This window comes from Asparagus officinalis, chromosome 8 (genome assembly GCF_001876935.1).
Source record: "Asparagus officinalis chromosome 8, Aspof.V1, whole genome shotgun sequence".
NCBI classification, from domain to species: Eukaryota; Viridiplantae; Streptophyta; class Magnoliopsida; order Asparagales; family Asparagaceae; genus Asparagus; species Asparagus officinalis.
In genome coordinates, this window is record NC_033801.1 from 14,375,144 (window position 1) to 14,392,087 (window position 16,944).

General features: G+C 39.2%; 1 protein-coding gene across 2 annotated transcripts in view; it reads right to left on the bottom strand.

Annotated features, from left to right (window-relative positions):
• LOC109819796 (lactation elevated protein 1) overlaps positions 1-16,697 on the bottom strand; it is a 22,610-nt gene extending 5,913 nt beyond the window's left edge. Inside the window, exons 1-7 of one of the 2 annotated variants that reach the window (XM_020385710.1) lie at positions 16,385-16,697; positions 4,989-5,125; positions 4,732-4,877; positions 3,647-3,792; positions 3,136-3,215; positions 2,109-2,366; positions 1,090-1,200 (exon numbers count right to left, since the gene is read on the bottom strand). In XM_020385710.1, coding sequence (XP_020241299.1) covers positions 1,090-1,200; positions 2,109-2,366; positions 3,136-3,215; positions 3,647-3,792; positions 4,732-4,877; positions 4,989-5,125; positions 16,385-16,622 — 1,116 coding nt within the window. In that variant the 5' untranslated portion in view covers positions 16,623-16,697. Of the gene's footprint in view, positions 1-1,089; positions 1,201-2,108; positions 2,367-3,135; positions 3,216-3,646; positions 3,793-4,731; positions 4,878-4,988; positions 5,140-16,384 lie in introns of both variants that reach the window. The other variant, XM_020385711.1, reaches the window with a different exon arrangement.

The following is a 16,944-nucleotide window of genomic DNA, read 5'->3' on the forward strand; positions in this document are numbered from 1 at the left end:
AAAAAAAGTAGCCCCAAAAACCCACAAAACAGCCTCAATTCAACTGCTTGGGATAATCTTCATTCTGTGAACAGTAAGCGTACTGTTCATCCTCTAATAGTAACAATAGTTGCTATTTATTATGGATTATGCCATCGTTCCGCCAAACCGTTGATGATATCTCGCCTCTACATCGAAGCCCTCCGCCCGTTCCTCATCAGCATGTGTACAGATTTCTTAGTATTAAATCTGTACGAGTGATCAACCATTTGCGGAGCCTTGACGGACGGAAGTTGAAGATCCATTTGATAAGAAATGAGTCCCCAGGGGAAAGCTTCAAGAGCTGATTGATCCGAGCTATGGCTTTCTTATCCAAGCCAACTGCCAAAAAATTTCCATGTAGCCTTTAGGAGTGAGCCGCAAAGCAAATAGGGCTTTTAGCTTTAGTAGAGTAGTCAAAGTAAATATCCATGGGATCAAATTCCTATTCCTACATAGGGTAAATGATAGTGTTGTACGAAAATAATGATGACTAGTTTACCATTGTCATTTATCATTTTCACCATCACCACCGCCACCCTCATCAACAAAATAGATTCAGCTATACACACTTTCTTGTTCTATGCGGCCCTAAGGAGTAACTAAAATCTTATGATCAGTTACGACAAGTCATCAATTTTGACTAAATTGGTGCCAGCTTCTGCAGAAGCAACTACTGCAAAGAAAAGAAATGCACGAACATTTTAAAGCTAGCTGTATGGTAAAAAATTGCTTGTTGGACTAGTTCAGAAAATGCAATAACCTTGAGATTCCCGAAAATAGGAAAAAAGTTTAACTCCAAAGGGAGCAGTGACATGTTGACATTGTTTAAGGATCAAACAGTTAACTCCAAGAAGGTATCCAGTGAACCAAGTGGAAACACCTCCCAATAGAAAGACAATTATTTGCCTGAGCAATACTAATACTTTTGACATGTTTTTGACTAACAACTTACATACAACAACTAACAAATAAGTGAATAGAACACAATAACGATCTGATCACCCTACAAGAGAACAGGGAAGTTTCAGTCATAAACTTAAAACTCAATACATCATTTAACAATTTTACCTGATTCAAATCCTCGGGAGCTCTATTACTGGTAGCCACGAGGACCGTCCCAGTACTTAATAATCTGCTTACAATTCCAGATAAGGCCACAATAGCAAATACATCAATAGTCTGTATGGAAATTGAAAAATTGCAATTAAGGTCTTACTGAATAATAGAGAATGAAATTGTCATTGAGGGTACAATTGAGCCTGTGTCTTGTTTTCAGTTATCATTTCAATTAAACTTGCCGCATAAGAACTATATTTACTGAATATCATTGAGATTTACTGCAAGAAACATCAAGGCAATCAGAAGTTCATCACTGAAAGCGAAGTACCTTTTCTATGATTGTACCTCCAGTACCATCACTAATTCTAAGTCAAATATAACCATGACCATGTATAAGCTTCACATTCAGAAGGGAAAAAGTACCAGTAAAAGATAGGTAGAAGTAACTATATTTGATTATATATGGACATGATTGGTACCTCATGTAGCAAAATGAGCTATCAATGTCTCACCGCCAGATTATGTCTTGGTAAATCATTTACCAAAAAGAGCTGCCACCTCATGCCCATTATTTCCCGTACCTGTGTGTGCATGCTTGTGTGGGCTTGTGAGTATGAACATTAGTGTGCGTACGGGTGTGTGTATTCCCAGTTGATATATAACGTGACCTGCTCCTTTACACCCTCATAAAATTGGTTACATTACAATAGCCATAAGATAGAACTCATGTGGAGCTTATCTTCAACCATCAGTCTTAAATATTTTGGAGCTCAGATGAGTACCGGTGCATTGTTTTACATGGCTATGGTTCTTCTTTTCACCATAACTTGACAATGGCTAAATTGCCAAAGAAAGCTAGCAGGTCATATACATGGAGGAAGTCATTTACAAGATCAGAATAGCATGCAAGATAAGCAAAAAAGAATATTAGAAATGAAATATTTGAGATCTCAGAATTATGCTTCGCATTGTTTACAGATGTTAGGGAAGAGACAAAAAACAATGTTCTAAATGTACTTTCATGATACCTGTATCTCATCAAAACAGAGTATGCTCGCCCCACTCTTCTCAGTTTTCCTGTCAACAAGAAACTTATCTGCTACAGCAGGAAGGATATGTTTCCTTCGTACCTCCTCTTTATATTTCTCTTCTCCAATTAACCATTCTTTCACTTTTGTATCAAATGGGAGGTTAGAAACCCAGCTGCTTATTCTTGGGTGTGAAGATTTATCCTCAACCTGATTCTTCCAAATCTCATGCATATGTTCATGTATCTGAAGCATTGCCTGCCAAGATAGATGAAGCAAACTTGTGGAAGGTAGAAAAAAATTGTGATGCTTAGGCTGACTGCAAATTCACAGAACAAAAGATCTACCAATAGAAGGGAAAAAAAAGCAATACACACAAGTGCATGCTGATCAAAATAAAGATAAAAATGGCGTGCACAATAGATATATTTTGATAGGAAAGGATAAAGTCAGTCTAAAATTTTTGTTATCAAGCAAACCGTAAAAAAGGTACTAGTTGATCATACTAGGAAAGGGATATTTATAGTGTAGAAAGATGGAGAGAGACTCAGAAATATAAAACATCTAGGATTCATGGTATGAGAATGGAGTATATATGCTCCATTGAGATGAGATAACCAGCAATTCTGCACTTGGATAATTACTAGGAATTCATAGTGAGATAAGCTTCATTGTGAAAAAGTAATACCAGTGGGGGACTGTCAATATTATTGTTCAAATTGTGAAGCTCTGCAATATCCAAATCACAGATCACAGAGAAGCTTACGGCTTTCAATAACATTGGCATGATGTCATTAATATGAAGATCATTAATATATGCAACCATTTAGATTCCTATGAACACAGTTAATTGATATGCAGCGGAAATTGGGGTACAAAAGCATGTTCCAAGTATTAGAACCTGTCATATGTGCATATATGCAAGAAGATAGGTAAAATCCAAGTTACATGTTAGCTAACATAAATATCTAGATGCAAACTGCTTTGTCTATAGTGTAACAAAGAAACCAAAATAAACTGTACTCACCTCGTGAAAGTGAAACCTCCTTCTATGTTTAACAATACCTTCAGTGGCATAGTAAAACATGTCCATAAGCATTGTTTTCCCTGGACAATGCATAATTCAATCTTCAGGCTCTGTTTATCTTACCATGAATACCACAAAAATATCGCGATATTTTGGGATTCCTCAACTCTAGAAAAAATTTTGGTGTAAAATAATTACTACTCCAATTAATCACACTTTGGAAATCATATTTTCAACACATACGTACGCATGCGCGTGCACAAAAACACACACACACACACCATGAATCCAAATGGGCCCTAAGACAAGAATAGCCAAACAAACGATTTACAGGCAAAACTTGAGGCATGCTTGTCTTTAGAAGACAACAACCCCTTCCCACAGATCAATTCGGAAACCTTGTGCCGAATCCTCATGCTTTCAGTTGACTATTAAAATGAAAACCCAAAAACTGAAAAGGCTGAAATTTGAATGAGATGATTCAAAGAATTTCTTCAATGTAAATATGTACCACTTCCAACATTTCCATACAAATATATTCCTCTTGGAGCTGTAGGTGCAACTGGACGTCGACCAAGTAATGAATCTAACTTCTTCTCTCGATTAAGATACGAGACCATTTTCCCGACTCCAGGTTCTGGAGTTCCACGTCTTCCCCTGGGACAGAATTTTTTTTTTAAAATTGAAGATGCTAGCTGCAAAACATATTTTAAAACTGCGGTTGAATGTTCAAAAACCATAAATAAATACATCAAAATAATCATAAATTCACACAAAGGGAGAAGATCATAAAATTTGCTAAGGGAGCCACAAACAATTTGTTATGCTAACCACATTCCTACACCACAATCTGTTGGAAATTTTAATTAAAAAGACTCAAATTTCATATAAGTACCATTCATCACTAAATCAATTTATTATTTTATTTATGAAATTTTTTGTAACCACTAATACATTCATAAACCTATTAAATGGGGGTAATGTTATGATTAATACTTTCTATATAAAAAGGAAAGTTGTATTATATTCATATTAGTAAAAAGTTCATAAAAGAACAAGAGAGAAAATTTTCCTTCCTAATTCTCCATCCTCATACATACTCTAAAATATATGCCCTTCTTTCATCTGGACATGTTTCACAATTCACATACAAGTAGAGATCGCCACCCCTCAGTATTTGTCTGTTAAGGGTTGCAGCAGATAAGGGTGTATAGCTATTGGGTATGATGCCTTGGGTTACCACACCATGTCAGTGCATATCTTTTAGGCCGGTGACTGCATGCATATTTTGAGCCGGTAATATCTACCTATGTTTTACAATTTTAATTTATATTGTATATAACTTAATTATGGAGCTAAATTTTAAACACAAACTTGTAAGACATCATCCTTAAATATGATTTTTGACTGCCACATTACCCATGTAATGTGATGCCACCACGTTTCTAACACTTTTTGTGGACAACATAATCGAGAAAACTAGTTAGTATGGCAAGGTGATATAGATATCAGATTATCTGTGAAAAGCCATAAAGAGGGACACTAAAGATCTACCTCATGTCATAACAAGCCTTAGTTTCAGTAAAAGTACCTTACCTTAAAAACCACTTGTCAAAGAACCTACTTCTTCGAGTGTCATTTTCTTTTGTCCATACACCATCCTGTTGTTTAATCTGAGCTTCCTCCAGCAGAAGTTTGCGATGCTCAATCTCTCTATTCCTTTCCCAATTAGCAAGCTTTTCCTTTCAAATATATATTAAAAAGAGGCCAAACTTCTTTAGAAAAAGATCACATAGTGAATTTTACAGAACATGACAGAAACTTTTGCTTTTTCAGCGATTGTTAAGACGTACATGATACTCCTCCATCTTGTTCTCATACTGTTCCAGTCTATCGAGTAGTCGTTCCAATTCGATAGCTACTTTTTCTTGGTGGATATCATGTTGAAGTTTCCCTTGCTTAACCATACCCCTGTAGAGAGTAAGTGGGCCTTCAAGAGACGCACTCAAAAAAATGAAGAGACACGGATTAAGCTCATCAACAGCCAGAAAACAGTATTCCAAATAAGTAATGATTTTTTAGCTGTTCTTTTGAAGTAGATTTATGAAAGAAAATAATACAAGATTTATGCAAGAAAATGACATTGAAATTTTATAAAGCTGATTTACCCCATACAAACAATGCTACCACCGCGTGCCACCTAACACTGCTAATCAAGACGACTAGCTCTGCTGAAACTACCACGATAAAACTAAGACTAAGAAGCAATAAGATTGCTGCTAATCGAGTAACAAGATGAAACAGCCTATTAAACTCTATGTACTCTTGCTCCCTGCATGACTACTATCACTATACCAGTGCAAACAAATACCTCACCAGCAAAAGGAGGGAGGATATGTAACATCGAAGCAAGTCGAGAAAATTCCATGAGAATTTCACTACTTTTATTTTCTCTTTGTTAAGCTACTAATGGACTAACCTTTGTTGTATTAACATCTGTTGCAGCAAGGGGGGTTTCACAGACACAGAAGATGTCTATATAAGAGTGAAGAATAACAACACTGAATAAACACAGTGCAGACAAAGAGAACATCACACAAGAATTTAACATGGTTCGATCCGTATGACATACGTCTACGGGCAAGAACAACAGAAAACTTCAATAATCACAAAAGAGAAGATTACAAAGGAGATCACTCTCTATCCAGAGACTCACACAAAGAAAAAGACAAATTCTTTCTATCATTCTTTCTATCTCTCTCTTTTCTCTCTATTCTTCTTTGCGTCTGATGCTGTAAACTCTCTCTCTCTCTCTTTTCTCTCTATTCTTCTCTGCGTCTGATGTTGTAAACTCTCTCTATTCTATCTCACTCTTTGAATATGCAGATATGATGACAAAACACGTACCAACTTTGTTATTTTTTATTATTATTTGTAAACTATAAAATGGGGGTGTGGGAGAGAGTTTACAGCATCAGACGCAGAGAAGAATAGAGAGAAAAGAGAGAGAGAGAGAGAGAGAGAGAGAAGAGAGTGAGATAGAAAGAATTTGTCTCTTTCTTTGTGTGAGTATCTGGATAGAAAGTAATCTCCTTTGTAATCTTCTCTTTTGTGATTAGTGAAGTTCTCTGTTGTTCTCGTCCGTGGACGTAAGTCATACTGACCGAACCGCGTTAAATCCTTGTGTGTTGTTCTCTTTGTCTGTACTGTGTTTATTCAGTGTTGTTATTATCCACTCTTGTATAGACATCTTCTGTGTCTGAGTCTGCACTGTGTTTATTCAGTGTTATTATTCTCCACTATTGTATAGACATCTTCTGTGTCTGTGAAGCCCTCTGCTGCAACAACATCAAATACACCCCTTTATCTTTAGCCATATAAATCTCAATAAAATATTAAAAAGATCATACACCTAATTAATCATGTTTTTATAATAATCAGAAGAAACTCTCTTTAGTTCAAACTAGAACTTGAAACTAAAGATTGTTTTTGTTGGATATAATTTTTTAAAATAAATTTATGTGGGCCCCATGATCATGACCTTAGCCTAAGAGCAAGTCCAGCAAGCTCTGAACTCCGCTCTCAAGGCCGACGTGGCAATGGATGTTGCCAATCCCCCCTCCAGCAAGCTCTGAAGGACTCCCAAGCCCCTCTCCTTGGGCCGACGTGGCGGTGGAGAAGATCGGAGCTCCCAAGCGCTCCACAAATTTGTGGAGCGCTTCCGAGCTCCGAACTGGGAAGATTTTACAAAAAACCCCCCTCCAAACTTCGGTGAAGCGTGGCGTTTCCGTTGAGAGATGCTGGCGTTCGGAGCGGAGACTGGGTGGGTGGCTTGGGTCTGGTTGGAGACTGGGTGGCTTCGGTTCGGAGCGGAGATGATGGTGGCGAAGAGGTCGCCGCCGTCGATGGAGAGGATTTAGGGTTGGGGTTGGGTCTGTCGAAGGGGTGAGGTTGGGGTTGAGTTTGGACGAAGGGGGTGGGGTGTGGGTCTGTCGAAGTTGAGATGAAGAGGGGTTTTTGGTTTTTTTTTATTGGCTGTGAATTTTTAGTTGAAAATGTTGATGAAGTTGAGCTGAGCGAGAATTTACCGTTGAACAGGGGAAAATGCACCGTTGAATAGGGGAAAATGCACCGTTGAAGATGATGTTGATCAAAGTTTCTTGAGAGGAAAATGTACCGTTGAAGACTGATGAAAAATCCAGCAGTTAAAAAATTTAGCTGTTGGGATTAAAAAAATAGCATGAACAGTAAAAAAACATCTATAAATTCATTTTACTTCAACACAAAAATCATTTCACACAACTCTCTCATAATAAACTCTATATTTCCCTATCAGAATTACAAATCTCAGCGATCCCCACAAAACTATTATTTCGCACTCTTCTTACCGTTGATCATCGACTATTACCGTCGTTTATACAGAAGTTGCATAGAGAAGAGTAACCCCTCGAGTTTCTCCAATCAAGCAACAAACAAACGTCTTCATCCCAAAGAACCACACCGACCACATAAGAAGAGAAGCTTACACAGCGGTCCGAAATTAGACTGTCACAGAGGATAAGCTTTGTCTGCTGCTTAGGCCCTGACACGAGAGCCAAGACGCCATCCAAGGTACGGGGCACACAAGATAAGTTTGGCACAGAAACTAACAACTACTTTATCCAATACTCTGTCGATCCAACGAGCCGCACACCAACCCAAATGATGCATCGTTGGTCAACGATTCAACTGTCCGTCAACAAGTTCTGCGGGTGCGTTGCTCAGATTGAAGGAAGACAAAGATCTGGTACGGGAATTATTGACCAGGTAAATATTTAACTTATATGTTTTTATGTAAACAACATAGCATTGAAGAGAGGAATATATATGTTTAATTATGTTTGATTATTCTAAATTTAACTCTTGTGTAGACTGCAGAAGTAAAAGAATTATACCAATCCCTTTATGGTAAGCCATTCGTGTTTGATCATTGCTGGGTTGAGTTGCGTCATCATCAAAAGTGGATCCAACAAATGGAAACTTACAATAAGATTCGATCATAGCCGAGAAGAACCACAAACTCTGATTCCTCACCAAACAATTCCATGCCAGCGACCCCCATCGAGTTGAACACTGACACGGATGATGTGTTAGTAAGACCTGAAGGGAGGAAAGCAGCAAAGCTCAAGAGGAAACAAAATGTGGAAAACTCTGGATCCGCTACGTCCATCATGGGAGAGGCATTCGCGTGGATGAAGGAGACCACAAATCAAAAAATAGAGCTAAAACAAAAGAAACAAGATGACGATATCATGAAGATGGATCTCTCAACACTTAATCCAGTTCAACGATAATACTTTGAAATGCGTCAGGCAGAGATATTAGAGAGGTGGATGTCTAAGGGTTCTTCCTAATTATCATATATTATCTTGTATTAGATGTATGATTGTACTCGCATCGCATCCTAATTAGTTCTTCCTAATTATCTTGTATTAGATTTATGATTCTACTTGAAGTTGAAAATTTTAGCATTTAATGAAAACAACTACTTTATTGAAAAGAGAATTGACGTAGTACAACAACTCGAACTTCTTTGCTGAAATTACATTAGACATAAAGAAACTTAATCCTCGTCGATGGATCCCTTGAGCTGCTACAGATGCTCGATCAAATCATTCTTTAGTGATTTGTGTGTTTACGTGTTCCTGATCCGATGATGATTTTGGGTGATTTGTGTGTTTACGTGTTCCTGATCCGATGATGATTTTGGATGAACTCAGTTAGAGGCACCGTCTGCACATGAGAAGGTTCTGGATGAACTCAGTTAGAGGCACCGTCTGCACATGAGAAGGTTCAACGACTGGTATCGAATCATTAAAGTAGAAGTTGTTGTCCAATTAACAATCTCGTTCATCTTCAACGATCATGTTATGCATTATGATGTAAGCTGCCATGATGTCTTTCAGCACACTAGGTTGTCAGAAACATCCTGGTCCACGAACAATCGCAAATCGAGCTTGCAACACACCAAAAGCTCGCTCAACATCTTTTCTTGCCTGGTCCACGAACAATCGCAAATCGAGCTTGCAACACACCAAAAGCTCGCTCAACATCTTTTCTTGCGCTCTCTTGTTGTTGAGCAAAGTATTTATGCTTGTTTCCTCGCGGTGCTGGAATAGTCTTCACTAAGGTGGACCACTCTGGGTAAATCCCGTCGGTGAGATAGTATCCCATATTGTACTCGTGGCCATTAACAGTATAGTTGCACGGTGAAGCTCTTCCCTCCGCAAATTGTGCAAAAACCGATGAACGATGTAGCACATTGAGGTCATTGTGAGACCCCGGCAGTCCAAAGAATACATGTCATATCCAAAGATCTTTGCTAGCTACGGCCTCCAAAATAATTGTAGGTTCATGAAAATGCCTAGTATACATACCTTGTCAGGCGGTTGGACAGTTCTTTCATACCCAGTGCATGCAGTCGATGCTCCCAAGCATACCAGGAAAACCTCGTTGTGAACCTTCCTCGAGCAGGCGTGCAATGTCTTCATTAGTCGGTGAACGAAGGTATTCCTCCCCAAAGATGTTGATAATCGATCGAACGAACCTCTTCACGCTCTCAAGCGACGTCCTTTTACCGATCCGAACGTAGTCGTCAACGGCGTCAGCGGATGCTCCATATGCGAGCATCCGCATAGCTGCAGTAATCTTTTGAAGGCTAGATAGTCCTAACTGTCCAGCACCATTCCTCTTTTGGACGAAGTACTTGTCATGTTCGACGACAGCGTCGTGGATTCGAAGGAATAACGAATGCGACATTCTGAATCTTCGACGAAAATAATGAAGAGGATATGTTGGTGTGTCAGCAAAATAATCTTGGAACAACCGATTGTGATCTTCCAGTCGGTATCGATGGAGCACGGTACGTCTTTTGTGTTGAACTTAAGTTGAACCTTTCCCTTGTTCTTCTTCCTCGACGACAGCAGCTCCCATAAGAAAGAACGTCTTCATCATTTCATCATCGCTAGAGCTAGATGATCTAGACATTTTGTTCTGGGAGACGATGGGTTGAGGTGTGAAGGCATCGAATTTTATAGGAATCAGTTGGTTGACGGTCAAAGTTTGCGATACCTCGAAGTTCATGCCCAACCTCGAAGACCGCGAGCTACCTCGAAGACCGTGTGCGTTCCCTCGAAGATCGCAAGCTACCTCGAAGACCGTGTGCGTTCCCTCGAAGACCACGGGTTATCTCGAAGACCGTGCGCGTTCCCTCGAAAACCGCGAGTTACCTCGAAGACCGTGTGCGCTCCCTCGAAAGCCGCGGATTACCTCGAAGACCGTGTGCGCTCCCTCGAAGACCGTATCCAACGGTTAGAAATAAAATACAAGAGGTTTAAATATAATTAAAAGTAATGGGTAAAATATTAAAATAGAAGAGGGATTTTTTGATATTGTTGGAGCTCCTAACTAGGAGCTTGTTGGAGTTCCATAAAATAAGGAGATGTTCCCAAGGTCTATTTTTATAATTTTTTATACCAAAGTACTTGAGAGCTCTTGAGAGCTTGCTGACTAGGACTCCCAACTGTGAGCTTGCTGGACTTGCTCTAACATCATTTGAAAAATAAAACCTCACATGGACGGCTAAAATGCAGGTGATAAATTTTTCAAAAGGCGTGGGGCCCACCCAAGAAAAAATTAGGACGTGGGCCCATATGCATAGTAAAATATATTATTTTATTAGTGCATAGTATTTTCTCAAACACTATAAATAGACCTCAAATCCTTAAGAAAATTTTATTCCAAAAACAACAATCAATATATACAGATATAGATTGTAAAATAGCTCGTACTTATAGGAATTTTGCCTGATAAATCGAGGAGATCTTTTGCCTGATAGATCGAGATCTTTTGTCTGATAGATCGAGGAGATCTTTGCCTGATAGATCGAGGAGATCTTTGCCTTATAGATCGAGAAGATCTTGACAGTACTGGGTCAGTGCACACCAGAGTACTGGACTGCTGTTCCTGGAAGCAATTTGGCATTGGAATCCTTGCATCGGAGTAGGTCAAATAATGCTTTAAGCACAGCGTTTTACAAACGCACAATAGCTGAGTTAAAAATTTTAAATTACTGCACTTTAATTTTCTGTTTAGTTTTTGTTTTTATATATCTGTATTATTCCAGATTTAACCATAGGCGTCAACAATCTTAAAGTATTATTTTGATCTACCATGGATCCTGCGAGAACTCTTGGAGTGGACTGTCTTAAGTTAGAGAACTTTGACGGTTCCAACTTCAACGCATGACGTCGAAAAGTAATCTTCGGGATACAACTCCGAAAAATCTACTATGTGGTTTCTGAGGAAAAACCCGACTCTGAAGAAGACTCTGAAGCTGAAGCCTCTTGGACTAGAGATGATCACTTTTGCAGGAGTTATCTCCTTAACTGCCTGATCGATTATCTAGCAGATGCTTACACCAACAAGCCCTCTGCAAAGAAAATCTGGAATACTCTGGAGGATCAGTACAAGGATGAGGAGAAGCTGTCCAAATCTCATCTCATTGACAAATTTCTGGACTTAAAGTTCGAAGATGATACTGAGGTTTTACCTCAAGTCAAAGAGCTTGAAAAGCTTGTTATGAAGCTGAAGGATGAAAAGATTAGTCTTTGTCAAACCTTCATCTCTGGTGCAATTGTCAACAATGTTATGAAGCTGAAGGATGAAAAGATTAGTCTTTGTCAAACCTTCATCTCTGGTGCAATTGTCAACAAGTTTCCTCCATCTTGGATGTTATTCTTCACTGATATTCGAAGAAGGAAAAGACTGGTGACTCTGTCTGACTTGAAAAGGTTCATTCGGATCGAGGACGAGACTAGAACTCGCACGAAGACTGAGCTCATTGCTAAGCAGAAGGCGTCTGCTAACATAGTGGCTGCTAACTCTGAAAAGGGTAATAATTCATCTTTCAAGAAGAAGAAGTCTTTTAACGTTCAGAAGAAGGAGTTCAAGAAGAACGACAAATGCTTCAACTGTGGGAAGCAAGAATATTTTGCCAAAGACTGTAGAGCACCAAAGAAGAAAACAACACACAATATCAATCAAGTTGATGATTGTGTGGCCATGCTCTTCCAGATAACAACTCCAAGCAACATCTCTAGTTGATGGTTAGATACGGGTGCTACTTGTCATGTATGCTCCAATAAAGATATGTTCTTTTCTTATGTTGCTACCAAAGAGAACGTATCAATGGCTGATCGTTCCGTGGTTCCTGTTCTTGGAACTGGTACTGTAGTGCTGACTCTTTCTTCAAGAAAGACTCTCACATTAAAGGATGTGAAACATGTTCCCTTAATTGCCAAAAACTTAGTCTCTGGAAGCATTCTGTGTGATGCAGGTATGAGGCTGGATTTTTAAGGAGGAAAGTCTGTATTATCCTTCAAGAAATGTATTTTAGCAATGTATATCGTACTGATGACATGTATAAAATCAGTACGAGTGCACCTAACCCCGTCATAAATGAAGTATCCTCTTCTGCTTACTCCTATGTGTTATGGCACAATAGGTTGAGACATGTAAATTATAGAAAATTATCCAGCATGGAGAAGTTAGGATTACTTTCAAAATATGGGGGTAACAAACCTGAGAAGTGTGAAGTTTGCGCGCAAGCAAAGCTGACGAGGAAGCCATTTTCAAGTATCACGAGGAGCACCAACCTGTTGGATTTGATTCATTCAAATACTTGTGACTTCAAGTGCTTCATCACTCGTGACAGCAAGAAGTACTTCATCACCTTCATTGACAATCATTCTCGCTTCTGTCACGTTTATCTGCTGAAATCTAAAGATGAAGCATTCAGCAAGTTTGTCGAATTTCGGACTCGAGTGGAGAAGCAGCTTGGACTTCAGGTGAAAAGACTCAGGAGCGACAGAGGAGGAGAGTACCGATCTAAGGAATCGGAAGCATACTTCAAGGAGCATGGAATCATTGCTGAAACTACTGCTCCGTATTCTCCGCAATCTAGTGGGATTACAGAAAGAAAGAATCGTACATTGATCGAAATGGTGAATTCGATGCTAATCACATTTGGTCTACTTACCTGCTATTGGGGAGAGGCTTTGCTAATGATAAACTGGATTCTGAACAGAGTATCCTATTTTAAAATTGATAATACTCCTCATCAGTTATGATTGGGATATCCAGATTCTTTGGATAGTCTCAAAGTGTGGGGGTGTCTCGCATATGTTCGAATTCCAGATATCAGAAGGGATAAGCTTGGAGCAAAGATAAACAGATGTGTGTTTCTTGGTTTTGCTGGAGATAGCAATGCGTGTAGGTTCCTGGACCTTGGAACCAACTCCATTATTGAAGCTCGGGATGCAAAATTCTTTGAGGATAAGTTTATCAAACATAAATGCTTATTGCTCAAAGATGTAGCAGAGAATGCTAATACATCAAATGCACAAGAGGAGCCAGTCAATGATGAAGGAGTTATCGAACCATATTCCAAGCGCGTCAGAAGACAGAAAGATTTTGGAGATGACTTCATCACCTATAATATGGAAGGAGATCCACAGACTTTTTAAGAAGCAATGCAGTCAACAGACGTTCTTCTGTGGAAAGAAGCTATAGATGATGAGATGAATTCATTGATCCAAAATCATACTTGGGAGCTGATGGATGTACCTGAAGGTGCAAGGCCTATCAGTTGCAAGTGGATCTTCAAGAAGAAGCTTCGTCCTGATGGTACTATTGAAAAGTACAAAGCAAGACTGGTGACGAAATGATTCTCTCAGAAAGAATAGACTTCTTTGATATTTATGCACCAGTTTACAGGATCACTACCATTAGAGTGCTTATCGCATGGGCGGCGATTAAAAGGTTTGTCATACATCAGATGGATGTGAAGACTGTCTTTCTCAATGGAGATTTCACAGAAAAGATCTACATGGAGAAACCAGAAGGACTTGATGCTCCAGCTGGTAAGATTTGTAAACTTGTTAAGTCATTATATGGACTTAAGCAGGCACCAAAACTCTGGCATGAGAAGTTCGATGGCGTTATTCGCAACAATGGGTATCAAGTCAGTGAATCTGACAAATGCCTATATATCAAGGTCATTGAAAGAAAGATGGTGATCATCTGCCTCTATGTGGATGATATGCTTATCATAAGGAGTGATTTGGAGATTGTAATATCTACCAAGAAATTTCTTTCAGCACAGTTCAGCATGAAGGACATTGGAACCGCGGACGTGATTCTCGAAATCAAAATCATATACTCTGAAGAGGGTATTGGATTGTCCCAATCTCATTATGTCGAGAGCATGCTAAGAAAGTATGGCTACTACGACATGTCAGAACTGTCAGTGCCATATGATTACAACAAGAACCTTCGATCAAACACTGAAAGACCAGTAGAGCAGCTAAGGTACTCAAAGATCATTGGGAGTCTAATGTACGTGATGAGCTGCACAAGGCCAGATATAACATTCGCTGTAGGAATGCTTAGTAGGTTCACAATTAATCCTGAAAAGCTTCATTAGGATGCTGTCCAGTTATTGATGAGATACTTGAAAGGAAGTACAGGTCTGGGCCTATTCTACACTAGATATCCGGGTGTAATCGAAGGCTATTCAGATACGAGCTGGTGCTCAGAACCATATGAGTGCAGATCTACTGGAGGTTTTGTCTTCACCATTGGTGGAGCTGCTATCTCGTGGAAGTCGAAGAAGCAGACTATGATTGCACAGTCATCGATGGAATCTGAGAGAGGATAGCTATTAAGCCTAGATGAGTTCAAAACATTTCGGATGCAAGATGTTAGATAGGAAACATGCCTAAAGAACTTACCTATGCATGGGTGGAGATTTGGTCGTCCCCTATGGTGTCTTGTGAAAAGATACCTAGAGCTCTAGCAAAAATCAGGACATGCACAGAGTCATAAATGTGCAAAGGCAAGACAAATGCAAAGGCAAGTGTGGTTCAAAGTGAAAACTACCATAGATAAGTTTGATCTTATGTGATCGTTGGATTTTTAGATATATGCTGGTTCAAATCTCTGCGACACCATGCATCTATCTTTTATTCAGTTGGTCTAAAGGGGATTCAAGTCCTTGCGACATCTATCTCTGCGACACCATGCATCTATCTTTTATTCAGTTGGTCTAAAGGGGATTCAAGTCCTTGCGACATCTACCTTATGCACAACGATTGTCTTTTATTCAGTTGGTCTAAAGGGGATTCAAGTCCTTGCGACATCTACCTTATGCACAACGATTGAAACGACACCATTTAACGACTCTGGTTTAAAAAACTTATGGGGGGTTGTTGGATATAATTTTTTAAAATAAATTTATGTAGGCCTCATGACCATGACCTTAGCCTAACATCATTTGAAAAATGAAACCTCACATGGGCGGTTAAAATGCAGGTGACAAATTTTTTCAAAAGGCGTAGGGCCTACCGAAGAAAAAATTAGAACGTGGACCCCACATGCATAGTAAAATATATTATTTTATTAGTACATAGTATTTTCCCAAACACTATAAATAGACCTAAAATCCTTAATGAAATTTTATTCTAAAAACAACAATCAATAAATACAGATATAGATTATAAATAGCTGGTGCTTATAGGAATTTTGCATGATAGATCGAAAAGATCTTTTGCTTGATAGATCGAGGAGATCTTTTGCTTGATAGATCGATGAGATTTGCCTTATAGATCGATGAGATCTTGATAGTACTGGGTCGGTGCACACCAGAGTACTGGACTGCTGTTCCTGAAAGCAATTTGGCATTGGGATCATTGCACCGGAGTAGGCCAAATAATGCTTTAAGCACAGCGTTTTATAAATGCACACCAGCTGAGTTGAAAATTTTAAATTACTGCATTTCAATTTTTTGTTCATTTTTTGCTTTTATATATCTGTATTATTCCAGATTTAACCATAGGCGCCAACAGTTTTTTCTCCGCACGTTAACACAAAGATACCTGACTAGTTGATGATCCTGCCTATTAAGAAACATCACGAATCGCATTGTAACCACTGATGCTTGCCGCGCCATTAGATTAAGGTTTATCGTACTTTATTTCTTTCAGTAACATTATTCAATCTTATGATTATAAGACACAATTTATCACAAAATTTCCCCATCACCATAAACACATGCCATTGCAATCACGATAAGATATCACAATTCGCATTACAATTGAATTCGTCAAATTTCAAAGCCCTAATTGAAATGCGAGATAGGGTTGGGATCCACCTGGACGCCGCCGCGTTGATCGCTGCGGCTGATCGCAGTAGAAGCAAACGCTAATCCTCTGAACCGCCGGCGATCCATGAGCTAGGGTTCTGAGCGAGATCGCTCGGTACAGAGACGACGCAGAGAAGACGATCCCTCTCATCGCTCGCCGAGAAAAAAGAGAGAGCTTTGGGGATAGCTGAGGATCGATCTCGGGAACAAGAAGAAGGACTGCGAACCGCGAGCGACGTGGTGTCATCAACCGATCATTGATGCACACGTGTCAGCGTCAGAATAAGGACGCTTGTTCCAAACGATCGCCTCTCGTTGTTCGGACAAGAGGCAAGAGGGGTTGTCGCTGGAAAAGGACTGCGGTTGATACGTGTTTGGCTTGTAACAGCACGGGATAGGTACGATAACAAGTTCCGTAAAGAGCACTTATTATATTGTTTCAACTACTTTACACTTAAATACCCCAACTTGTATTTAGTAGCAAAAAGATACCCTAAAAATTTTTAAACATGTACTTATATACCCGTATTTTTTTAGCAGCAATTAAATACGCTAATATTTTTACAACT